General features: G+C 35.3%; 1 protein-coding gene across 2 annotated transcripts in view; it reads left to right on the top strand.

The window, feature by feature from the left end:
• The window catches only part of TBCA (tubulin folding cofactor A), an 80,445-nt gene extending 56,926 nt beyond the window's left edge, over positions 1-23,519 (top strand). For both annotated transcript variants that reach the window (XM_034656408.1, XM_002920290.4), the window contains 3 exons: positions 7,307-7,412; positions 20,632-20,718; positions 23,262-23,519. In XM_034656408.1, the coding sequence (XP_034512299.1) occupies positions 7,307-7,412; positions 20,632-20,718; positions 23,262-23,342 (274 nt within the window). In that variant the 3' untranslated portion in view covers positions 23,343-23,519. The remainder of the gene's footprint in view (positions 1-7,306; positions 7,413-20,631; positions 20,719-23,261) is intronic.
• The last annotated feature ends 455 nt before the right edge of the window (positions 23,520-23,974 follow it).

Here is a 23,974-nt window from a genome sequence, read left to right as displayed (position 1 = left end):
TTGTCTTTTGGTTTTGTTGACTATTTCTTTTGCTATGCAAAAGCTTTTTATCTTCATGAAGTCCCATTAGTTCATTTTTGCCTTTGGTTCCCTTGCCTTTGGAGATGTGTCTGGCAAGAAATTGCTGTGGCTGAGGTCGAAGCGGTCGCTGCCTGTGTTCTCTAGGAGTTTGATGGGTTCCTGTCTCACATTTAGGTCTTTCATCCATTTTGAGTCTGTTTTTGTGTATGGTTTAAGAAAATGGTCCAGTTTTGTTCTTCTGCATGTAGCTATCCAATTTTCCCAACACCATTTGTTGAAGAGACTGTCTTTTTTCCATTGGATATTCTTTCCTGCTTTGTCGAATATTAGTTGACCATAGAGTTGAGGGTCCATTTCTGGGTTTTCTATTCTGTTGCATTGATCTATGTGTCTGTTTTTGTCCCAGTACCATACTGTCTTGATGATGACAGCTTTGTAATACAGCTTGAAGTCCAGAATGGTGATGCCACCAGCTTTGGTTTTCTCTTTCAACATTCCTTTGTCTTTTCTGGTTCCATACAAATTTTAGGATTATTTGTTCCAGCTCTGTGAAAAGGTTGATGGTATTTTGATAGGGATTGCATCGAATGTGTAGATTGCTCTAGATAGCATAGACATTTGAAAAATACTTGTTCTTCCAATCCATGAGCATGGAACGTTTTTCCATTTCTTTGTGTCTTCCTCAGTTTCTTCCATGAGTGTTCTATAGTTTTCTGAGTACAGATTCTTTGCCTCTTCAGTTAGGTTTATTCCTAGGTATCTTACGGTTTTAGGCGCAATTGTAAATGGGATCGACTCCTCAATTTCTCTGTCTTCTATCTCATTGTTAGTGTATAGGAATGCAACTGATTTCTGTGTATTGATTTTATATCTTGCCGCTTTGCTGAATTCCTATATGGGTTCTAGCAATTTTGGGGTGGAGTCTTTTGGGTTTTCCACATAGAATATCATGTCATCTGCAAAGAGTGAGAGTTTGACTTCTTCTTTGCCAATTCAGATGCCTTTTATTTTTGTTGTCTGATTGCTAAGACTTTTGTACTATGTTGAGGCTAGGACTTCTAGTACTATGTTGAACAGCAGTGGTGATAATGGACATCCCTGTCATGTTCCTGACCTTAGGGGAAAAGCTCTCAGTTTTTCCCCATTGAAAATGATATTCACTGTGGGTTTTTCATAGATGGCTTTTATGATACTGAGGTATGTTCCCTCTGTCCCTATACTGTGAAGAGTGTTAATGAAGAAAGGATGCTGTACTTTGTTAAATGCTTTGTCTGCATCTATTGAGAGGATCATATGGTTCTTGTCATTTCTTTTATTTAGGTTTAGGTAGTGTATCACATTGATTGGTTTGCAGATGTTGAACCACCCTTGCAGCCCAGGGATTTTGGAATAAATCCCACTTGGTTGTGGTGAATAATCTTTTAATGTACGGTTGGGTCCTATTGGCTAGTATTTTGGTGAGAATTTTGGCATTCATTTTCATCAGGGATATTGGTCTGTAATTCTTTTTGGTGGGGTCTTTGTCTGTTGGGATCAAGGTAATGCTGGCCTCATAGAGTTTGGAAGTTTTCATTCTGTTTCTATTTTTTGGAACAGTTTCAAAATAGGTATTAATTCTTTAAATGTTTGGTAGCGTTCCCCTGGAAAGCCATCTGGCACTGGACTCTTGTTTGTTGGGAGAGTTTTGATTACTGCTTCAGTTTCCTGGCTGGTTATGGGTCTCCTCAGGTTTTCTATTTCTTCCTGTTTTTGTTTTGGTAGTTTATACATCTCTAGGAATGCATCCATTTCTTCCAGATTGCCTGATTTGTTGCCGTATAGTTGCTCATAATATGTTCTTAGAATTGTTTATATTTCTTCAGTGTTGCTTGTGATCTCTCCTCTTTCATTCATGATTTTATTTATTTGGGTCCTTTCCTTTTTCTTTTTGTTAAGTCTGGCCAGGGGTTTATCAATTCTTTCAAAGAACCAGTTTCTACTTTCATTGATCTGTTCTGCTGTTCTTTTGGTTCTATTTCATTTATTTCTGCTCTAGTCTTTATTATTTCTCTTCTGCTGCTGGGTTTAGGCTTTATTTGCTGTTCTTTCTCCAGTTCCTATAGCTGTAAGGTTAGGTTGTGTAGTTGAGATCTTTCTTGTTTCTTTAGAAAGGCTTGTATTGCTATATACTTCCGTCTTATGTCTGCCTATTCTGCATTCTAAAGGTTTCGAATAGTTGTGTTTTCATTTTCATTTGTTTCCATGAATTTTTTAAATTCTTCTTTAATTTTCTGGTTAACCCATTCATTCTTTAGTAGGATGCTCTTTAGCCTCCGTGTATTTGAGTTCTTTCCAAATTTCCTCTTGTGATTGAGGTCAAGTTTTGAAGTATTGTGGTCTGAAAATATTCAGGGAATGATCCCAGTCTTCTGGTACTGGTAGAGACCTGATTTGTGACCCAGTATGTGATCTGTTCTGGAGAATGTTCCGTGTGCACTCAAGAAGAATGTGTATTCTGTTGCTTTAGGATGGAATGTTCTGAATATATCTGTGAAGTCCATGTGGTCCAGTGTGTCTTTCAAAGCCCTTGTTTTGTTGTTGATCTTCTGCTTAGATGATCTGTCCATTGCAGTGAGTGGGTTGTTAAAGTCCCCTACTATAATTGTATTATTATCAATGTGTTTCTTTAATTTTGTTTTTAATTGGCGTATATAATTGGCTGTTCCCATGTTAGGGGCATAAATATTTATAATTGTTAGATCTTCTTGTTGGATAGACCCTTTAATTATGATATAGTGTCCTTCCTCATCTCTTAGTAGTCTTTGGTTTAAAATCTAATTTGTCTGATTTAGCAATTGACACCCCAGCTTTCTTTTGATGTCTGTTAGCATGATACATGGTTTTCTACCTCCTCACTTTCAATCTGGAAGTGTCTTTTTGGGTCTGAAATGAATCTTTTGCAGACAGCATGTCGATGGGTCTGGGTCTTGCTTTTTTATCCAGTCTGTTACCCTGCGTCTTTTGATTGGGGCATTTAGCATATTTACATTCAGAGTAACTATTGAAAGATATGAATTTAGTGCCATTGTATTACCTGTAAAGTCACTGTTTCTTCATATTGCCTCTGTTCCTTTCTGGTCTGTGGGCTCTCTTTTGCTTAAAGGATCCCTTTCAATATTTCTTATATGGTCGATTTGGTGATCACAAATTCTTTTAGTTTCTGTTTGTCCTGGAAGCTTTTTATCACTCCTTCTATTTTGAATGACATCTTGGCTGGATAAAGTACTCTTGGCTTCATATTTTTCTCGTTCAGCACCCTGAATATATCATGCTAGTCCTTTCTGGCCTGTCAGGTCTCTGTGGAGAGGTCTACTGCCTATCCAGTGTTTCTACCCTTGTAGGTTTCAGACTTCTTGTCTCGAGCTGCTTTCAGGATTTTTTCTTTGTCTTTGAGGTTTCTAAGTTTCACTATTATATGTCAGGGTGTTGACCTATTTTTATTGATTTTGAGGGGGGTTCTCTGTGCCTCCTTGACTTGAGTGACTATTTCCTTCCCAGATTAGGGATGTTCTCCACTGTAATTTGCTCCAGTATGCCTTCTGCCCCCCTCTCTCTTTCCTCTTTTCTGGGATCCTGATTATTCTAATATTGTTTTGCTTTATGGTATCACTTATCCCTCACATTCTCCCCTCATGATCCAGTAGTTGTTTATCTCTCTTATTCTCAGCTTCTTTTTCTCATTGTTTCTTCTATATCACTAATTCTCTCTTCTGCCTCATTTATCCTAGCAGTTAGAGCCTTCATGTTTTTTTTTTTAAGATTTTATTTATTCATTTGACAGAGAGAGAGACAGTCAGTAAGAGAGGGAACACAAGCAGGGGGAGTGGGAGAGGAAGAAGCAGGCTTCCAGCAGAGGAGCCTGACATGTGGCTCCATCCCATAACGCCAGGATCACGCCCTGAGCCGAAGGCAGACGGTTAATGACTGAGCCCCCCAGGCCCCCCAGAGCCTTCATTTTTTAATGCATCTCATTAATAGCCTTTTTGATTTCGACTTGGTTAGATTTTAGGTCTTTTATTTCTCCAGAGAGAGATTCTCTAGTGTCTTTTATGCTTTTTTCAAGCCCAGCTAGTATCTTTATAATCGTTATTCTGAACTCTAGTTCAGACATTTTACTTATGTCCTACTGACTAAGTCCCTGGCAGTCAGTACAGCCTCTTATTCTCTTGTTTGAGGTGAGTTTTTCCATCTTGTCATTCTTTCCTGTGAAGAATAGATGAATGAAAGAACAAAATACTAAAATGGCAACGACAAGCCCAGAGACTGCCAAAATACTAATTATTAGGCCTCAGTGAAGAGGGCATGGGATTTACTATGCTATTTTCTCTAGATTTTTTTGTTTGAAAATATCCATAACAATGTTTTTCTTAATATCAATCTATTATAGTTTCTTACACCATTAATTACATTGGCCTATCATCAGTATCCTTTGCTTGGTATTGGACTATTAGTTATTAGATAGCCCCAAGTACAAGTTTGGTTACAACTATGAACATCTTAATTACAATAAGAAAAACTATAAAATGAAGACAAATTAAGCTAAAACTTTTTAATCTCATTATCTCTAAATTCTTGATATCCCCAAAACTTTTATTTTATTTACAATTTTATGAATACTATGTTTAAATGTGTTGTATACAAATTTGTGTAGTTCACAGATTTCTTCAATGTACTTCTCAAACTTCTGTTGAGGGGCAGCTGTTCTGGAAGATGCTGAGTGGAGAAAAGTCTTTTTTTTTGCCTCAAGTAATCTTGCAGTTTAACAAAGTTAAATTGATTTCCTTACTACAGGACTTCTTGGGATCCTTTAATATGCAAATACAAATCCTAAATCTTAAATATTTGGCCCGAAGTGGTGTTTTTGCTTTGTTTTGTTTTTTAGAGAGCGTGTGCATGTGCACTCTTGTCTTTGTAACAGGACAAATAGAAATACAGCAAGGATATAAAAAATTGATCAATACCATCAAATCACTGGATCTAATTGATATTTATAGAATATGCCATTTGAAAATGCAAGAATACACATTTTTTGTTTTTTTGTTTTTTGGGGGGAGGAGCAGAGGGAGAAGGAGAAGGAGAGAACCTTAAGCAGGCTCCTCGCCATCGCAGAGCCCCACGCAAGGCTCAGTCTTACAACCCTGAGGTCAAGACCTGAGCCAAAATCAAGAGTCAGATACTTAACTGACTGAGCCACCCAGGTGACCCAGCAAGCAGTGTTTTTTAAGCTTATTTGACCACTTGTATACCATGGAATAGTTTGGAAAACATCAGACTATGTATTTAAAAATCACATTAATGCCTTCTTATATAATTAAAAGTTTAAGTTACTTGATTTATCACTTCCCTAATGATGGCTATTTCTTAAAGTTTCTCCTTTCTCCTTCTTATGTCTATCCTTTTCTATTGCTCTTATTTTTGTAATTTCCTCTCATGTATTTGTCTAATGACTGAAAGTGACCAGATTTAGAAATTACTATGTCTCTCTGTGGGTGTGGGTTTTTAATACTAATAGAAAATATTTTCAGTTAATTATGCCTTTAAAATATAATAAATTATGACTTATATTTGTACTTGTTATTTTAACTAATAGCATTTGCAAAATTTGCAAAGAGAACAATGTTTAGAGAATTACAACTATTAGATACTTTTTGTTGTCTTTCTAATTGAACTTGCTTTATTCCAGAAAATTTAGAAAATATTGCTAAAAGAATAACTAGCGAACTTTAAAATTATTCAAAATTGAAAAAAACTGGTGAACTTTGATCCAAATCAGGAAAGATGGCACCGTAACAATGGAGAAGGATGAGGATGATGAATATCATCCTGTGGTGGTGGTCAGTGTCAGTCCTCTTAATGAGGCCAGTGGATAACACTGACTGTTAGCATTTTATATGTAGTAGTGAATGGGTGAAGGACTATAATCATAACTCACTACCTGGTATTGTTTTTTGTATTCATATTCAGCTGTAGGAATGTTTTAAAAGTCAAATGAAGAATAAACTCAAATGTAAAAGCTCAAAAAAAAATTTAATCCCCAGCTGACCTCCCCCTACCCCAGATCATTAGGGGTTTTCTCCTCAGGTAACCAAAAATAGTACTTTCCCAAGTACTTTTATTTCCCTTATTATGTTTCTTGAGTATCCCCTGTTATTTGTTTATATTCATTGCCCTGCGTGGTGCTTGAGATTCTTACCCCCTCTTTTCCTTCCTTGGCACGCACACACTCTTTCTCTATCTAAAATAAATAAAATATTTTCTAAAAAAAATCATGCTTTGAAATATACCTAAAAATCTTCATTGCAAATGATTAGACAAAAGCCATTCTCTAATATGATTTTTAAATTCCATCCCAGCAGCATAGGTCTAGAAATTAGTAAGCAAGCCAGATGGAAAAAGCTATTTTTAATATATGTGGACTCTGAAAGCTCTTTATTCTGCTTTTTAGATATTGTGTATATCAGAGTGTTAGTGTTTTCTTGAACTACATTTTTGTTTTATATTAAAACTTTGATAAACCAGGATCAGAGGAGATTGAGCTATTGTCATTAATTGCACTTTGGTTATCTGAGGAATGATCAGTAGAACATTGTATTTCTCTCTTCCAATTTATTGTTGAAAATCTCCCCAATCTTTATCAGTACCTTTTCTTGCTTTAGTAAATAAATATTTGTTTCCGCTATTTGTCCCTAAGAGAATTGTGTCTAAATTATCTACCCCAGTCCCTCACACAAGGAGGGTCCGGCATAAAATTAAGTGAATAGTAAATACTTGTTAAACAATTTTATTGTTGAAAATAATGTAATCTTTCTTTATTTTGGGCTTGGCATGCAATATACTGACTTTTTTTCCAGTAAGCTGAGCTTTTTCCATTATGTTTCAAATACATGTATAAAAGTTTAGAAAGTAAATATTAATTAAAAGGCAAGACAGATGTTAGTACATAATAATTTGGAGTGTTTTTACATTGTAAATACAATTATTATAGTGGAACATGTTTTTAATTAAAAATTTAAGAATTTCATGCTTTGAAGATTGCACTTGCTTTAGACAGGTATAGGACTTAAGGGCTGGAGGATCTGATTTATATCTATGGCTAATTATTTTTCTTTCCTCCTCTCCTCCTCCCCATCTAATATGCATACTTTGGTATTTTAATTATGTTTTATATTTACATTTCCTTTGTTTCCCATGGTCTGTTTGCTAGAGAGAAAGTTAATTCTTGGAACCATTTTTGGTTTATTTATAGATTGGTCAAAGAAAAAATTATGTATGAAAAAGAAGCAAAACAACAAGAAGAAAAGATCGAAAAAATGAAAGCTGAAGATGGTGAAAATTATGCCATTAAAAAGCAGGTAAATTATATCTTTAATAATAATAGCAAACATTTACAGAATACCATGTTAACTAATATATTAACAGGTCTTTGAGAAGATGCTATTATTTTCTTCTTTACTATTAAAACATCCTTTTAAAAATATGGAAGCACAGGTTACATAGTTTGCCCATGGTCACGTAACCACCAAGCAGTATAGCTAGGGTTTCAGTACAGGAGTTCTGGGTCTAAAATTTGTACTCTTATCCATTAAGCTATCCTGCCTCTCGATTTTAAGTATTAAATTAAAAAATAGAAGCACCTGTCTGCCTTAGTCAGAAAAGCATGAGACTCTTGATCTCAGCGTTCTGAGTTTTAGTCCCACCCACATAGTTTGTAGAGATTATTAAAAAAAAAAAAAAAAAACTTAAAAATATTTAATATGTAAATGGCCTAATCTTATGTTAAATGTACTTGTATATTAAATTTATAAATATTTTCCCGAAACTGATGTGAAGACCACCAAAATCAATACATATATTACACTTTCAGTGGCTCCTGATTGTCCTCATGACAAATTTCAGTTTTCTTAGTACTGCATACAAGGCTCTTCTTGATTTTGGTACCTGCTTATCCAACCTTATCTCTTGCTATTCCCTCCCTGGACCTTTTAGGTCCTGCCCTTTTGTTTCCCGAACATGCTCTTTTCCTTTGCCTCTGACATACTGCATGTGTGTGAGATGCTCTTCCTACTTCTCCTACCTACCCTTTCCTTATAAATTCCTGCTTATCTTTTAAACATCCTCTACCTTCTGCCGCAACACTGAGATAGATATCCCTCCTCTGTTCTCCTGTAACATCTTATTTATGCCCGTCAGAGCATTTACTGAATAGTCAGTATTGGCTGACACTTGTTTCATAATTCCTTGAGAAAATAGAAACTATTGAGAACTTCGCCTTTTCCCACCACAAAATCTTTCAGCCTATGTCTGCATCTGTACCTGGACTACCTTTCTTCCTGTTTGAATAGATTACTTTCCCTAACCCTTGTTAAATCAATCAGTGACATTATTTTCACATTTTTGTCCTCATCTTACATAACCTCAACAGCATTTGACACAAGTAACCACTTCCCTTGAAGCATTTTTTTATATTATCATCTTTGCTAGACTAATAGCCTCCTGGTTTTCCTCCTGTTTCACTACCATTCCTCAGTCTTCTTTGCTGAAACTCTCTCTCTCTCCCTCCCCTGTGCTCATTGTCTCCCCCCACCGTGTATGTGTGTGTGTGTGTGTGTGTGTGTGTGTTTTAACCTTCAAGAGTTCTACCTGCAATCTCTAGGTCTGAATTTCGTACCATCGTATAACTTCACCATTTTTATGTCCACTCATTTATTCACTCAACAGATATTTATTGAATCCCCTGCTACTTGCCAAATACTGTTCTAGGCATTCTTTTAGGCATGGCATTAAAAAGAACAACAAAACAGAAACAAAAAAACTAGAGTCCCTACTTACTTGGCATTCATTCTAGTGCCAGTGTCTTCCAATTTGTATCTCTGGGCTTGACCATTCCAGACATACATATATTCAACTAATCATCTACTTGGCATATTCCCTTGCGTGTCCAAAATAAAAATCTTGGTCTTCCCTCAAGCGAACCCACTTTCCCAAAACAAAAATCTGTTCCTTCCCTTGTTATCCCCCTTCAATAAATGATATCTCCAGTCATCCAGATACCTAAAACCAAAAATTTAGTGGATCTCTTGATGCTTCTCTCTCTTTCTAATAACCACATCTAATATCCACAAGTCCTGTTTTTTATTCCCTCTTTTTCTTTCTCTACTACCACTGCCCCTAATCCAATCCACTCTCATCTTTCGCCTACACTATTGCAAAAGCCTCCTAGTCAGCACACCTCTTTGTCTCTTGAATCCTCCATTCCCTCCCACCACAACAGCCAGATTGATCTCGAAAATGGTACATCAGATCACTTACTCCTTTACTTAAAATCCAGTGTGCAGTGCATGTAGAATATAAAATCCCGATGACACCAAGAAAAAGGAGAGTATAAACAAGCTTAAACGGATTATATCTCACGACTTCTTTTTTATTTTTTTTAAAGATTTTATTTATTTATTTGATAGAGATAGAGACAGCCAGGGAGAGAGGGAACACAAGCAGAGGGAGTGGGAGAGGAAGAAGCAGGCTTATAGCGGAGGAGCCTGATGTGGGGCTCGATCCCATAATGCTGGGATCACGCCCTGAGCCGAAGGCAGACGCTTAACGACTGCGCCACCCAGGCGCCCCAAGACTTCTTTTTTAAATCAGGACCTTGTGAACTCACAGTGGTTTTAATCATATAAATTATGTTACAAATGATAATAGTGAACACTCAACTCAGACTTCATTCAACAATGTTAATCACTTAAAGCGGATTTTTCTGTAGGCATTTGCTATCTGTGTTGCAAAAGGAACACAGTGTTATCTGAAAGAAACTGTTCAGGGGGAAAACGTTAATTTTGAGTTTTAGGAGAACATGCTTTCCTCTATGTGTGGTATAGCAGAGGACATTTGTGTTTAAGATTTTCTTAAACTGAGGGAGGGTTTGTAAACAGGTTTGTAGATACAGTATGTCCACTGATATATTGATTGCTATGAACTAACTGTTCTTCCTTCATAAGGATTTACATATGGAGTACTATTTTTTTATTCTTAAAATAATGATGGTTAAATGCTTTTTAAAATATGTACTTGTATAAATATTTATATCACTCTTGGCCCTCTCTTACTTACTTTAATGTCCTCTGTTATTTTCCAACATCTAGTAAGAAATAGTGTGACATAGTATGTGAGTTTATTTCTTCCAGGATCTTCTCAAGCAGGCTTATTTTCCCAGGTATGTAGCTCCTGACCTCAGTTCTTTCTTTTAATCACCAGTAATGTATTAAAACACTGCTATAATAGCTAGAATAGAAGTTGTAAGTTACTGGAATGGAGAATAAATGTGTTCTCTTTCTAAATAAAATTCTACAAATAATGTCACAAATGATCAGAGAATCTTTTACTTTAATATTTATATATTGATCATCTTTCAGTAAAGTCATTACTTTATAGGTAAGGATTAACTCTTCATTGAATCTTCTGTTCTAATTGTTATTTAAAAGTACTAGCCACTTAACTACATTATCATTGACTACATATGCAGATGTAAAAAGGGGAAAATTTTTGTTTAAAAATCCTTTCCAGGGCTCCTGGGTGGCTCAGTCATTTAAGCATTCAACATTTGGATTCGGTACAGGTTGTGATCTTATGGCTGGTGGGATTGAGCCCCGCCTCCAGCTGCATGCTCACTGAGGGAAGTCCGCTTAAATATTCTCTCTCTCTCTGACCCGCCCCACCACTCATGTGCACATGCGCACTCTTTTTCTCTCTCAAATAAAATAAATCTTTAAAAAAATCCTTTCTACACTCAGCCATGTTAAAATTCTCTCTTTTGTCATTGTGGTCATGGTTTATAACATGATTTCTTAAATATCTAGTCAACCTATCACTTTTATTAAAAAATACTATCCCATATCTAAGTACAGAACAATAAATCTTCGTTCACTGCTATTGTTAACCTGTAGTGTATACATTTGTCAGTTGCAGTTTTATTTGTCTCATGAAACCTTTCTTTAACCCAACCTACATGTTTTTCTCAATTTCCTTTCCCTAGCTTAGCTATACTGTGGCCAGCCATTCATGTTTTTTATTATATGCAACAAGAGTTGCTTTGCCCAAAACACTGCTTTATTCCTATTTGCCTGGGACTTTAATGTTAGTAATAGTTTCTTTACATATGCTGTGCGCCTCATAGAAAATATCAAGGAGGCCAAGTGCTGCATTTTGTGGGTTCTTTACTCGTCTCCTGTATTTCCTCCCCTTCTGAGCTAAATCCCTTCCTTAACCACTTCTCATTAACATGGCTCTTTTCTCATGTGGATCCATTTTGCTCTGGCTTTCATGGATCTTCTGAACACATTTTTGGGGTGCCTGGGTGACACAGTAGGTTAAGTCCAACTCTTGGTTTTGGCTCAGGTTGTGATCTCAGGGTTGTAAGCCCAAGGTCATGAGATTGAGCCCCACGTTGGGCTCTGACCTCTGTGGGGAGTCTGCTCGGAATTCTCTCTTGCCCTCTTCCCTCCTCCCCCACACCCTCTCTCTCTAATAAATAAATCTTTTTAAAAAAGTAATAACACATTTATTATACTGTCAGTCCCTACCAAACTTCTTACCTATTTGGTTGTCAAAATTGGTCTTTCCTAGATTAGGCCTAATTTTGGTTCTTGTAAACTAAGTAACTAGGCAGAAGACCCTAAGAGGCCAAAATACCAGTCAGCCAAAGAGTTATTCTGCTGTCCTTTTCTTTTTGGGCTAAACAATATAACACAACCTTCAAATACTGTCCAAACTGATTTTAATCCTCTGCTAATGATATCCCTCTTCTTTTCTACTCTCCTCATCCCAATTAGAGATAGATACAGAGGATTTTGCCCTCTACCAGTAAAGGTATTCTGGTCTTTTGTTTTTTTTAAACCTAATCTGCCACAGAAATGATTAACAGTGATAATCAAACATAACCCTCTTATTTCACCTGAGGCATGACTCATCTCTTATTTTCCAGAAGAAACATTAAAAAGTCAAATTGGTACAGTTTTCCCAATAAGGATTTACAGTTATTACATATAATTGCAGTGTTGTGAAATTTTTCTTTTTGAGAAAGATACACATCTTTTTGTGATTTACTTGAAACATGAGTTAACGTTCACAATTGGATATTTCTTTTTCCTAAAAATGAAGGGGAAACTTTTTTTTTCTCAAAGTATGTAGAAAATAATAGGGAGCTTCAGTTTTTTGGGGTTTTTTTCACTGTTAATAATTTTTGTTTTGTTATATTAGCCACCATACAGTACATCCCCAGTTTTCGATGCAATGTTCCATGATTCATTATTTGCATATAACACCCATTGCACCATGCAATATGTGCCCTCCTTAATACCCATCACTCCTATCCCAATCCCCCACCCCCCTCCCCTCTGAAGCCCTCAGTTTGTTTCCCAGAGTCCATAGTCTCTCATGGTTCATTCCTCCTTCTGTTTACCCCCCTCTTCATTCTTCCCTTCCTTCTCCTATCGATCTTCTTATTTCTTATGTCCCATAAATTGAGTGAAACCATATGATAATTGTCTTTCTCTGCTTGACTTATTTCACTTAGCATAATCTCCTCCAGTCCTATCCATGTTGCTGTAAATGTCATGTAATCATTCTTTCTGATGGCTGAGTAATATTCCATTGTATATATGGACCACAGCTTCTTAATCCAGTCATCTGTTGAAGGGCATCTCGGCTCCTTCCACAATTTAGCTATTGTGGACAATGCTGCTGTGAACATTGGGGTGCATATGGCCCTTCTCTTCACTACGTCTGTATCTTTGGGATAAATATCCAGTAGTGCAATTGCTGGATCATAGGGTAGCTCAATTTTTAACTTTTTAATGGACCTCCACACTGTTTTCCAGAATGACTGTACCAACTTGCATTCCGAACAACAGTGTAAGAGGGATCCCCTTTAGGAGCTTCAGTTTAAAAGAGGAATTTTACCAGGTGTCTTTCAAAAGACTGATTCTGCAAGAAACACCATATTTCTTTTATCAATAATAAAAATATTATTTAAAATAACTTGTAGTGGTGCAATATCATTGTATTTTGTTACCTGTACTCAGGTTTATAAATGGTGCTCTATTTATACACTTGTTTTGTGTTTTGTTATAGATTTACTTTTGTTAGAGATTTATAGGAAGTTGCAGTAAATGTTCAGGGAGGTCACATATACCCCTCACTATTCCTCCTACAATGTTAGTATCTTATATAATTATAATTATAGTATCCAGACCATGAAATTGACATTCGTACACCACAGAGCTTATTTATATTTCAGTAGTTACACATGGACTCATTTGTGTGTATCTGTATATATATATTTGTGTGTTTATATATATAGTCCCATACAATTCTAGAATGTAGAATGTCTAACTACCATGACAGTCAAGATGGAAAACTATTCCACATAAAACTGTTTTGTGCTGCCTCTTTGTAGTCCCTGTCTTCTCCACCCCTGAGTTCTTAGCTAATTAATACTCTTTGAAGAATCATACAGTATGTAACCTTTTGAAATTGACTTTTTCCACTTAGCATAATTCCCTTGAGGTCCACTTAAGTCACTGAGTGTATCAGCTTTATTCCTTATTATTGCTGAGTAGTATTCCATGGTATGGATATATCATAGTGTAACCATTGAAGAACACAAGGATTGTTTCCAGTTTTGGGCTTTTACAGAAAAAACTGCTATGAACATTCATAGACAATTTTTGCATGAACATAAATTTTCATTTTACTGGGATAAAAGCCCAAGAAGTTGCTGTGTTGTATTAGTACATTTTTTGTTTTAAGAGAAACTGCCAAACTCTGCCAGAGTGGCTATACTATTTTACATTCCCACCGGTGATGTGTGAATGATTTGATTTCTCTACATCCTCACTAGCCTTTGGTGTTAGCACTATTTTTTATTTGAGCATTTAGCCATTACCTACATGGTAGATGTATAGCGATATCTGATTGTGCTTTTAATTTGATTTCCCTAGTGGCTATAATGTTGAATATCTTCTCATTTCCTTATTTGTGTCTGTATTCCTCTTCAGTGAAATGTCTGTTCATGTCTTCTGCCCCCCCTTTTTAAAGTTTTTTATTTATGTAAGTAATCTCCACACCCAGTGTGGGGCTTGAACTCACGACCCTGAGATCAAGTCACACACTCTTCCAACTGAGCCAGCCAGGTGCCCCTAAGATTTTATTTTTTAAAGTAATCTCTACACCCAACATGGGGCTTGAAATCACAACCCAGAGATTAAGAGTTGCATGCTGTACTGACTGAGCCATCTGTCCACTTTTTAATGGGATTCTTTGTTTTTCCACTTTTGAGTTTTGAGAGTTCTTTGTATATTCTAGATAAATGCCCTTTGATGGATTTGTGGTTTGCAAATATTTTTTCTTAGTCTGTAATTTGTCTTTTTAGCATCCTAATAGGGTCTTTCACTGAGCAACAGTTTTTAATTTTGAGAACATCTAATTTATGGCTAATACTTCCTTTTGTGAATTATACTTTTGGTCTCAAGTCTAAGGCCTTTTTGCCTAGTTCTAGGTGCCAAAGATTTTATATTTTTTTCTAAAATGTCTGTGGCTTTATGTCTTACATTTAAGGCTTTCATCAGTCCTGAATTAATTTGTATTTAAGGGGTGAGGTTTAGTTTGAGATTCATTGATTGATCTTCTAACCTAGAGGAACCTCGTTCCTCCAGCAATGTTTGTCAAAAAGGTTATCCTTCCCCCATTGAATTGCTTTTGTACCTTTGTTAAAAACCCATTGGACATATTTGTGTGGGTCTATTTTTGGTTTCTCTCTTTTGATCCATTAACCTGGGTATATTCATTTACCAATACCACATTGTCTTGATTACTGTAGCTATAAAGAAAGCTTTAATTGTGAGAGAGTGAGTTCTCTCATTTTCTTTTTTTTTTTTTTATTGTTTTAGCTATTCTACTTCCTTTGCCTTTCCATAAAAATTTTAAAACAATTTTGCCTATGCCTATAAAACATCTTGCTAAGATTTTGATAGGAATTGCATTGAACCTATATGTCAATTTGGAGGCACCTGGGTGGCTCAGTCGGTTAAGCATCTGACTCTTGGTCTCAGCTCAGGTTTTGATCTCATAGTCATGAGTTCAAGCCCCATTATTGGGCTCCACACTGGGCATGGAGCCTGCTTTAAAAAACAAAACAAAACATATGTATCAATTCGGAGAGAATTGATGTCTTTACTATATCAGGTCTTCCAGTCAATGAACATGGTAGTCTTTCCAATTTATTTAGGTCTGACTTCTTTTGTCAGCATTTTGTAATTTTCAACATACTGATCCTGCATGTTTTGTTAGATTTATACCTGAGTATTTCATTTTCTTTGAAAATGTTGTAAATTGTATTGTTTTTAGTTTTGGGTCCACATACATATTTTGCTATTAGATATGGAAATGCATTTATTTTTTTGTGTGTTGATCCTGTAACCTGTGACCTTGCCAAACTCTCTAGTTTCTAAGAGTTTTTGTAGATTCCTTTTGGTTTTCTACATAGACGATCATCATTTGTAAATAGAGACAGTATATTTCTTTTCAGACTGTATGTCATTTCTTTTTCTTACCTGATTGTTCTGGCTAAGGCTTACAGTACTGTGTTGAATAAGAGTGGTGAGAGTGGACATCTCACCTATTCCCAATCTTAGGGAGATAGCATTCAGTCTTTTACCATTAAGTATAAAATGTTAGCTATACATTTTTGGTAAATAGTGTTTTTTAAGTTGAGGAAGTTCTTTATTCCTAGTTTGCTGAGTGTTTCTGTCATGAATGAGTATTTTGGGTTTTGTCACATGGTTTTTCTGTCTCATTTGATAAGACCATATGCATTTTCTTCTTTGGCCTATTGATATTGTGAATTACATGGACTGATTTTTAAATGTTGAACCAGTCTTGTATTATACCTGCTTGATCACTTGATTGTGGTATATAATTCTTTTCATACATTGCTGGATTCAATTTATTAATACTTTATTCAATTTATTAATGCTTTGTTGAGGATTTTTGCATCTAAGTTTGTGGCTTGCAGTTTTCTTTTTTATACTGTCTTTGTGTGGTTCTGGTATCAGGTTAATGCTCCACTCATAAAATTAATCAGAACATGTTCCCTGTTCTCTTTCTTGAAGGATTTGTGTAAAATTAGTTTCCATTCTTTAAATATTTGATAAAATTGTCCAATGGAACATCAAGGCTTGGAGAGTTTTATTTCATGATCTTTTTGATTACAAATTCAATTCCTTTCATGATTGTAGAACTGTTCAGGTTATCATTTGAGTTTTGGCGCTTTGTAGTTTTCAAGGAGTTGGTTAGTTTCTTCTACATGGTGAATCCATGAACAGTTTTATATGAACAGTATTATGAACAGTATTATAAAATTGTTCATGGTATTTTTTTTTCTTTCAATTGCTAGTATTTTGTTGAAAATTTTTGCATCCATGTTCATCAGGGTTATTGGTGTGTAATTTTCCTTTTTAGTGGGGTCTCTGTCTGCTTTTGGAATCAAGGTAATGCTGGCATGGTTTTCCACCATTTTAACTCAATTCCTTATTTGTTTCCTTTAATGCTTTCAAGATCTATGGAGATAAGATCTTTTTTTGTTACTGATAGAAGTGATTTGTGCCTTCTCGCTTTGTCAGTCTTAATAGAAATTTATCAGTTTTTTAAAAACTCAGCTCTTTGTTTCATCAGTTTTTTTTTCCTGTCACTGATTTCTCATCTGATTTTTATTATTCCCTTCTGCTTGTTTTGGGTTTGTTTTGCTCTTCTTTTTCTAGGTTTATGATGTAAGAACTTAGATTTTTATATTGACATCCTTGCTCTTTCCTACCATAAGCGTCTACTGCTGTAAATTTCCCTCTCAGCACTGCTTTAACTGAATCCTACATTTGACATGCTATATTTTCATTCTCATTTATCTCTGTATTTCTTTTTCTTTTGAGACTTCCTTATTGACTCATGGGTTATTTACAAGTATGTTGTTTTTCATTATAGTCATACATGCACTATGTATTATTTCAGTTATTTTATTTAATATTTATTTGTTGAAATTTTTGTTTGTTTTGTTGTTGTTGTTTGACCTAGGCTATGGTATACTGCAGTGAATTTTTTTTTTTTTAAGATTTATTTATTTGAGGGGCGCCTGGGTGGCACAGCGGTTAAGCATCTGCCTTCGGCTCAGGGCGTGATCCCGGCGTTATGGGATCGAGCCCCACATCAGGCTCCTCTGCTGTGAGCCTGCTTCTTCCTCTCCCACTCCCCCTGCTTGTGTTCNAATTTTTGTTTGTTTTGTTGTTGTTGTTTGACCTAGGCTATGGTATACTGCAGTGAATTTTTTTTTTTTAAGATTTATTTATTTGAGAGAGAGAGCGAGAGAGCATGTGTGCACATGTAAGTAGGGGGAGGGGCAGAGGGAGAGAATCTTTCAAGCAGTCTCCCCACTGAGCATGGAGCAGTCTCCACACTGAGCATGGAGCCCAACACAGGGCTCGACCCACAGCCCACGAGATCATGACCTGAGCTGAAACCAAGAGTCAGACGCTTAATCAACTGAGACGCCCAGGTCCCCCTGCCACGAAGGTTTCACGGGTGCTTGAAAAGTATTTGTATGTTCTTTTCTTAGGCCGAGTGTTCTTATAAATGTCATTTAGATCTTACTGGTTGATGGCATTATTCATTCTTTTATATCTTTGCTGATTTTTTTTTTGTCTCATACTTCTACCACTTGTACCAGAGTGAGGTATTGAAATCCTCAGCTTGTGTGGTTTTCTCTCTCTTCTTTTAGCTTTATCGGTTTTTGTGTTATGTATTTCAAAACTCTCTTGCTTAGTGCATCCACATTTAGGGATCACCATGTTTTTTTCTTGGTAAATTGATCATTTTATTATTATGTAACATTCCTCTTGGTCTCTAATATTTTTTTTTGCTCTGAAGCCTATCCATTATTAATATAGCCACTCTTTTATTTTTTAAATGTTTGCATGGTACGTCTTTTTTCATCCTTTTATTTTCAACTCTCTGTTTCATTTTGTTTGAAGTGGGTTTCTTGTAGGCAGCATATATTTGGATCCAATCTATGAATCTCTGTCTTTGAACTGGTGGATTTAGACCATTTATACTTAAAGTAATTATTGACATTTTAAGGTTTAAGGGCCCAGACTATTTTTTACTCATGGAATTCATTATATATCCTTAGTCATTTAGCAATAACCACAAAACACAAGTCAAATTCCTTCCTTCCTTCCGTCCTTCCTTTCTTCCTTCCTGTGTTCCTTCCATCCATCCTTCAGACCATCTCACAGCATGACAACTGAGTCCTGAGAGAAGCATTTCCAAAATGTAGGCATTTCAAGAGGTCTTTTTTTTTTTTTTTTAAGATTTTTTATTTATTTGACAGAGATAGAGACAGCCAGCGAGAGAGGGAACACAAAGCAGGGGGAGTGGGAGAGGAAGAAGCAGGCTCATAGTGGAGGAGCCTGATGTGGGACTCGATCCCACAACACTGGGATCACGCCCTGAGCCGAAGGCAGACGCTCAACCGCTGTGCCACCCAGGTGCCCCTCAAGAGGTCTTTTAAAATTATTCCTGACAGTTGTAATTCACTGTTACGAGGTAAAGTAACAATGGCCTTGATAGTGATGTGGTTTATGGATTCCACATCGTAGTCATCAGTGTACTACTGTATGCCTTTGGCTGCCAGTGGCATAGTCTTCTTGAAGCTATGTCAAATGTTTATTTTCATGTTTATACTCCTATACTGGAATGGAAGACAGAAACCTTCTTTTATTCATCTTTGCATCCCTTGTGCCTGGCATCCTATAGATACATAGTAAGCTTATTGAATGAATTGGGGCTGGTATATGGGAGAGACTGATATTTGGTGCTAGTTACATCATAGTCCTATTTTGATAGATAAATGAGGATTCTTGCTCTATAATAATGGGTAGAATAATAATGAATAGAAGTTATTTTGGGCAGCATTACTTAAAGCTCATTTCACTGACAATACTAAAGCTTTCAAAAAACTTCTTACACATATACATTTCGACTTATACTTTTGATCTTATTCTTTGTATTCATTTCATCTTGTTTTAATTCCTATAAGCTGTTCTTGAGGGAGGTCCATAAGGAAGAAATATGAATCATGTATCCAGTGTAATGTGCCTATCACTGATTTTTCACATGTATTCATACTAACCAGATACATAAAAATAATACATAAAAACAGTGATTAGCAGTGAGGTAAAGTCATGATCCTGTGTCTAAAGTTTTCAGCCAGTGTCCTGTTAGTAAAAGAGGTTCCACAGTAGGTTTTCACCTGAGAAAATAGATGTGGATAGAGAGCATCCTGGTTTATTATGCTTCTGATTTTTGTTTACAGTGTGAGTTATGACAAAACTATTAGGGAAAGGAAGAAGGAAAAGGACTTACTAAAGTTTCTATTAAAATATAATGTGATTACCATTAAGTTATGTCTTTCCTTTTTATTTTATATGAGGTAGGTAATAAAGCTTATTAGTAAAAGTTTGGAATTTGTACCCATTTAACCAAAGGTATTTGACCAAACCCTGTTTTTTGGAGGTGAATGTTTAAATGATCTTTGTGTCTCTGAGAATAGTTTAAGGATACAAAGCTTCCTACCACCTTAGGAAAAAGACTGATTTGAGGGACATCTGATGCTAATTTATTTACCCTCCTCCTGATTGGTTTCTCGGTGATTGATTTGATTTTTTTCTTTTATGATTTGATATTTTACAGTTCAGCTTTGAATGATGTATTTTAAGTCCAGAAATACTCTCCAGAATAAATATTCTTGGGTTTAATTCTGTTGTGTCTGTCTTCAGGAGGTATAGGCAGAAGTTAGATTCAGAGGGGTGCCAGGTTGGTAATTTGGCTCAAAGTGCATGGGGAGAATAATCTCTCTCCTAAAATGAAGCACAAGGATAAGTAATAACTTTTTATGCATGATAAGCATCAAAAATATGAACCTGCTGGTCTTTGCTTTTCATTTTTCTTTACCTCTGTCTTTCAGTGAGAACCTCCTGCAGTGTGCACACGATGTGATCAATAACTCAATAACTTTTTTCATGCAGTAATTATCTCCATGTGATATTATCTGAACACTGTTTTTCTTTATTACTCAGAAGATGCAGGAGATATTTATATAACCAGCTGATCCCATTTTGGATAAAGGTGCTGTGTGACAGTGGGAAAAATAGTTTATTTTAAATAGGCTTTTTAAATAAATGCTCTATGAAAAGCTTTTCCAGTTAATTTTCACTTAGCATGAGAAGGTGATTACTAAATGATTTAAAACTTGTACTTTGAATATTTTACAGTATGATAGTCATTCTTTCTAACATCTAATAATCATAATTTAAATTAAAATATTGAGCTGCTTTTTAAAAATATTGAACTATTTAACATACCTATAATTTTTTCCTGATTCCTCTAACTCATTTTAAATATTTACAGAGGTGTGAGCTAAACACATAAGTTCTGCTGTCTCTGCTTGTCTCACAGAGATTTTCATTATAGGCAGAGATCCTGCAAGAGTCCCGGATGATGATCCCAGATTGCCAGCGCAGGTTGGAAGCTGCACATACTGATCTTCTGCAGTTACTAGTAAGTAAATTCTTCTCTGTGTTCTGTTTAAATATTCTTTCAGTCTAATACATGGAATTCCAGAATCTTAAGTATTCAACGCTGTAAAGTAGTTAGGGACATTTTTAGTTCACTTGCCCTGTGTACCAGTATATTTTAAAGTAATTAATAGAGATTAAATTGTGTTTTAATTAGCCTCCAGTAGAAGGTTTATAACCAGCATGTTTATTCTGTTTATTTAAACTTAGTTAAGTATATTTGAGTTATTATGGTAGATATTCAGGGCACTAACATTGTCCAGCAGTATCTTGAAATAGTATTTATACATAAAGATCTTTTTTTGGCACATTAAAGATAAGTAGACTGTTTAACATTTTAAAAGATCCAAATGTTTCAAGTGAATTTGGGCCCTTATGAAAAGGATCTGGAATTCTTTTAGAATCAAACCTTATTCAGTTTGAGAGGAAAAAACATTTTGTAATATAGGCAATCTTTTCATATTAACTTGGAGCTGGATAACACTGTTATCATACTTCCTAGTATAAATGCCTTGTGATACAGTGGCAGAATCATTTTATAAAATATTCTAAAAACAAAAGTCCTCTTATTTCTTTTTTTTTTTTTAAAGATTTTATTTATTTATTTGACAGACAGCCAGCGAGAGAGGGAACACAAGCAGGGGGAGTGGGAGAGGAAGAAGCAGGCTCCTAGTGGAGAAGCCTGATGTGGGGCTCAATCCCAGAACTCTGGGATCACGCCCTGAGCCGAAGGCAGACCCTTAACGACTGTGCCACCCAGGCGCCCCAGTCCTCTTATTTCTTAACAGAGATAACTGCATAATACTATATTCAAGCCAGTTGTTTTTGCTGTTTGATGATAATTTGGTGAATTCTAATATTTCCTTTACTAGTCTCATTTTATGTTTCTGTTTCTCGAGCCAATATTAACTAGCTACTAGCTGTCTCATCATTCATAGCTGTGCCTTCTATAACAAAAATCTTGCGAGGCTTTCTCAGGGTGATTATATGTATTCTTTGAAAAAGAATGACATTTGTTTTCCCACCAAAATAATATTAGGACTAAATCTGTAAGAAAAAACAAAGAGAGATATGTTCACATTTTACTTTAATTTTGACACAGAATTCCATATTTATCTATAGGAACCCTTTAAAGTCAAGATAACTCTCCTTAACAGCCAAAAATAAAGCTGTGGTTTTGAAATAAAAGATAGATGAAAGCAGGAAATAATTACTATATTAAAATACTGAGACAGAGGGGTGCCTGGGTGGCACAGCGGTTAAGCATCTGCCTTCGGCTCAGGGCGTGATCGCGGCATTATGGGATTGAGCCCCACATCAGGCTCCTCCACTATGAGCCTGCTTCTTCCTCTCCCACTCCCCCTGCTTGTGTTCCCTCTCTCGCTGGCTCTATCTCTGTCGAATAAATAAATAAAATCTTTAAAAACAAAAAAAAAATACTGAGACAGAAGCACCGTTTTTATTTCCTGACAATTTAAATGCTTTTTTCTCTCGTGAATCTAGCAGCTGAAAAAGTAATAGAAATTGCTTGAAAAAAATAATACTGTCTTTGGATGATATATTTATGTGTATGGATGTATTCAACAATATTTCTACCCTCAAAGAGCTTATACTTAGTAACATAGAACAGAGACATGTTTAGATGTAATATAGAGGTTTGCCTATAGTCTGAGTTAAGCAGAGTCTCCTTTTGCTTTAAGTTTTCATATTAAAGAAATACACATATTTTATTCCCTCTGCTCTGTAACTATTTGTACATCTCCAGCTTTTATTACCCTGACACGAATAACTGATCATAGCTTTACTTAAGTAAAAATTAAAAGTTCATATGCAGAATAACTTAGATGATATTATTTTATTAATCTTTTAGCATAATAATATATATTAGTAAGAGCTTTATGTATAAAGTATCGAGGAAGAACTCAGTCTTTAAGTATCAAAAAATAAAAGATGTTAGTATTTTGTTTCCTTGTAGTATGATACATAATACTCATTAATAAGCAGACAGTTTGATTTTCTAATTCAAAGATTATACTTATCTCTGGTGTGACACTACTAGCCTTGTCATTGTGGGTAGTTGGGAGGATTATTGTGGTCTGAATGTTATCATATATGTAACAATTTTAGTAAAGCATTTTTTATTTTTAGGCCATTAATAATAATCCTTTTTGTATGGTGACCATACAAAAATGAGACAAAATGAGACAAAATGAGAATAAATTTTTTTTCATTTTTCTGATGTTTTATTTAGTTATTGAATGCTGATAGTCGAGATGACCCTGTTTTTCACTTACTCTGTGAGAATGCTATACAGTGAAAACAACAAAACCTGTTGTTTGTTCTGTTACCTATAAAGAAAGAACAAAACTGAGAAATCTGTGAAATTGTACAAAATTTAGATGAGGTTTGGAATCCTTTTGTTTTACATTTTGAGCTCTTTATATTGATGGTTTGTAATATTTGATTAAAAACAGAGAACTGAAGTTTGAGAAGGATAAATCTAATTTTTATTATATTTCATTTCAGGAGAGTGAAAAAGACTTGGAAGAAACTGAGGAATATAAGGAAGCACGTTTAGTATTGGATTCAGTGAAGTTAGAAGCCTGAAGTTTTTCTGTACAGGGTGTTTTTTGCATTAAATCCTGGGATCCATTCCACAATTCATTATTTTTGACCACTGCTGTATGTTCAAGTAGTATGAGAATGTGATTCTTTTTATGCAATTGCATATATTTTTCTTTGCCTAATTTAATGTGTCAAATAAATGAGTTCGTCTAATAAAATTGTTTATTTCGTACTTCATAAAATATTTTTAATTAACCTTTTATCATTAAATCATAGACATTTTTGACAGAAAGTTAAAATCTGTTAAGTTCTCTTTGAAGTCTAGGTATTTTGCTTTATAAGTGTGGATTGAGTTAAAAATGGGATACCTTTACTTTTAGATAAAAATCCAAATTTTGAAGTTTATTCTGAATAAGGTACAACTTCCTCAAAAGAAAGGAAGAAATTCTCTGTGAATAAGGCCTCACATATTTATCCCTTCACAGTGAAAGTCTAACACTTCCATTACTATTAACTAATGGAAACATGTAAATCTTTTTCCAGAACGATTTATACAAAAAACATCAATGATTTAGATCTTCAAGTAAGATATTTATGAACAAAGAATTGAATTGTATTTTAAAGGAATAATAATGGTGTACTGGGAAATGTTTAACAGATCTTCAAAATGGAAA

The sequence above is a fragment of the Ailuropoda melanoleuca genome, chromosome 3 (assembly GCF_002007445.2).
Source record: "Ailuropoda melanoleuca isolate Jingjing chromosome 3, ASM200744v2, whole genome shotgun sequence".
NCBI lineage: Eukaryota > Metazoa > Chordata > Mammalia > Carnivora > Ursidae > Ailuropoda > Ailuropoda melanoleuca.
Note: the sequence above shows the minus strand (reverse complement) of the source record. Positions and strands in the feature narration are given on the sequence as shown.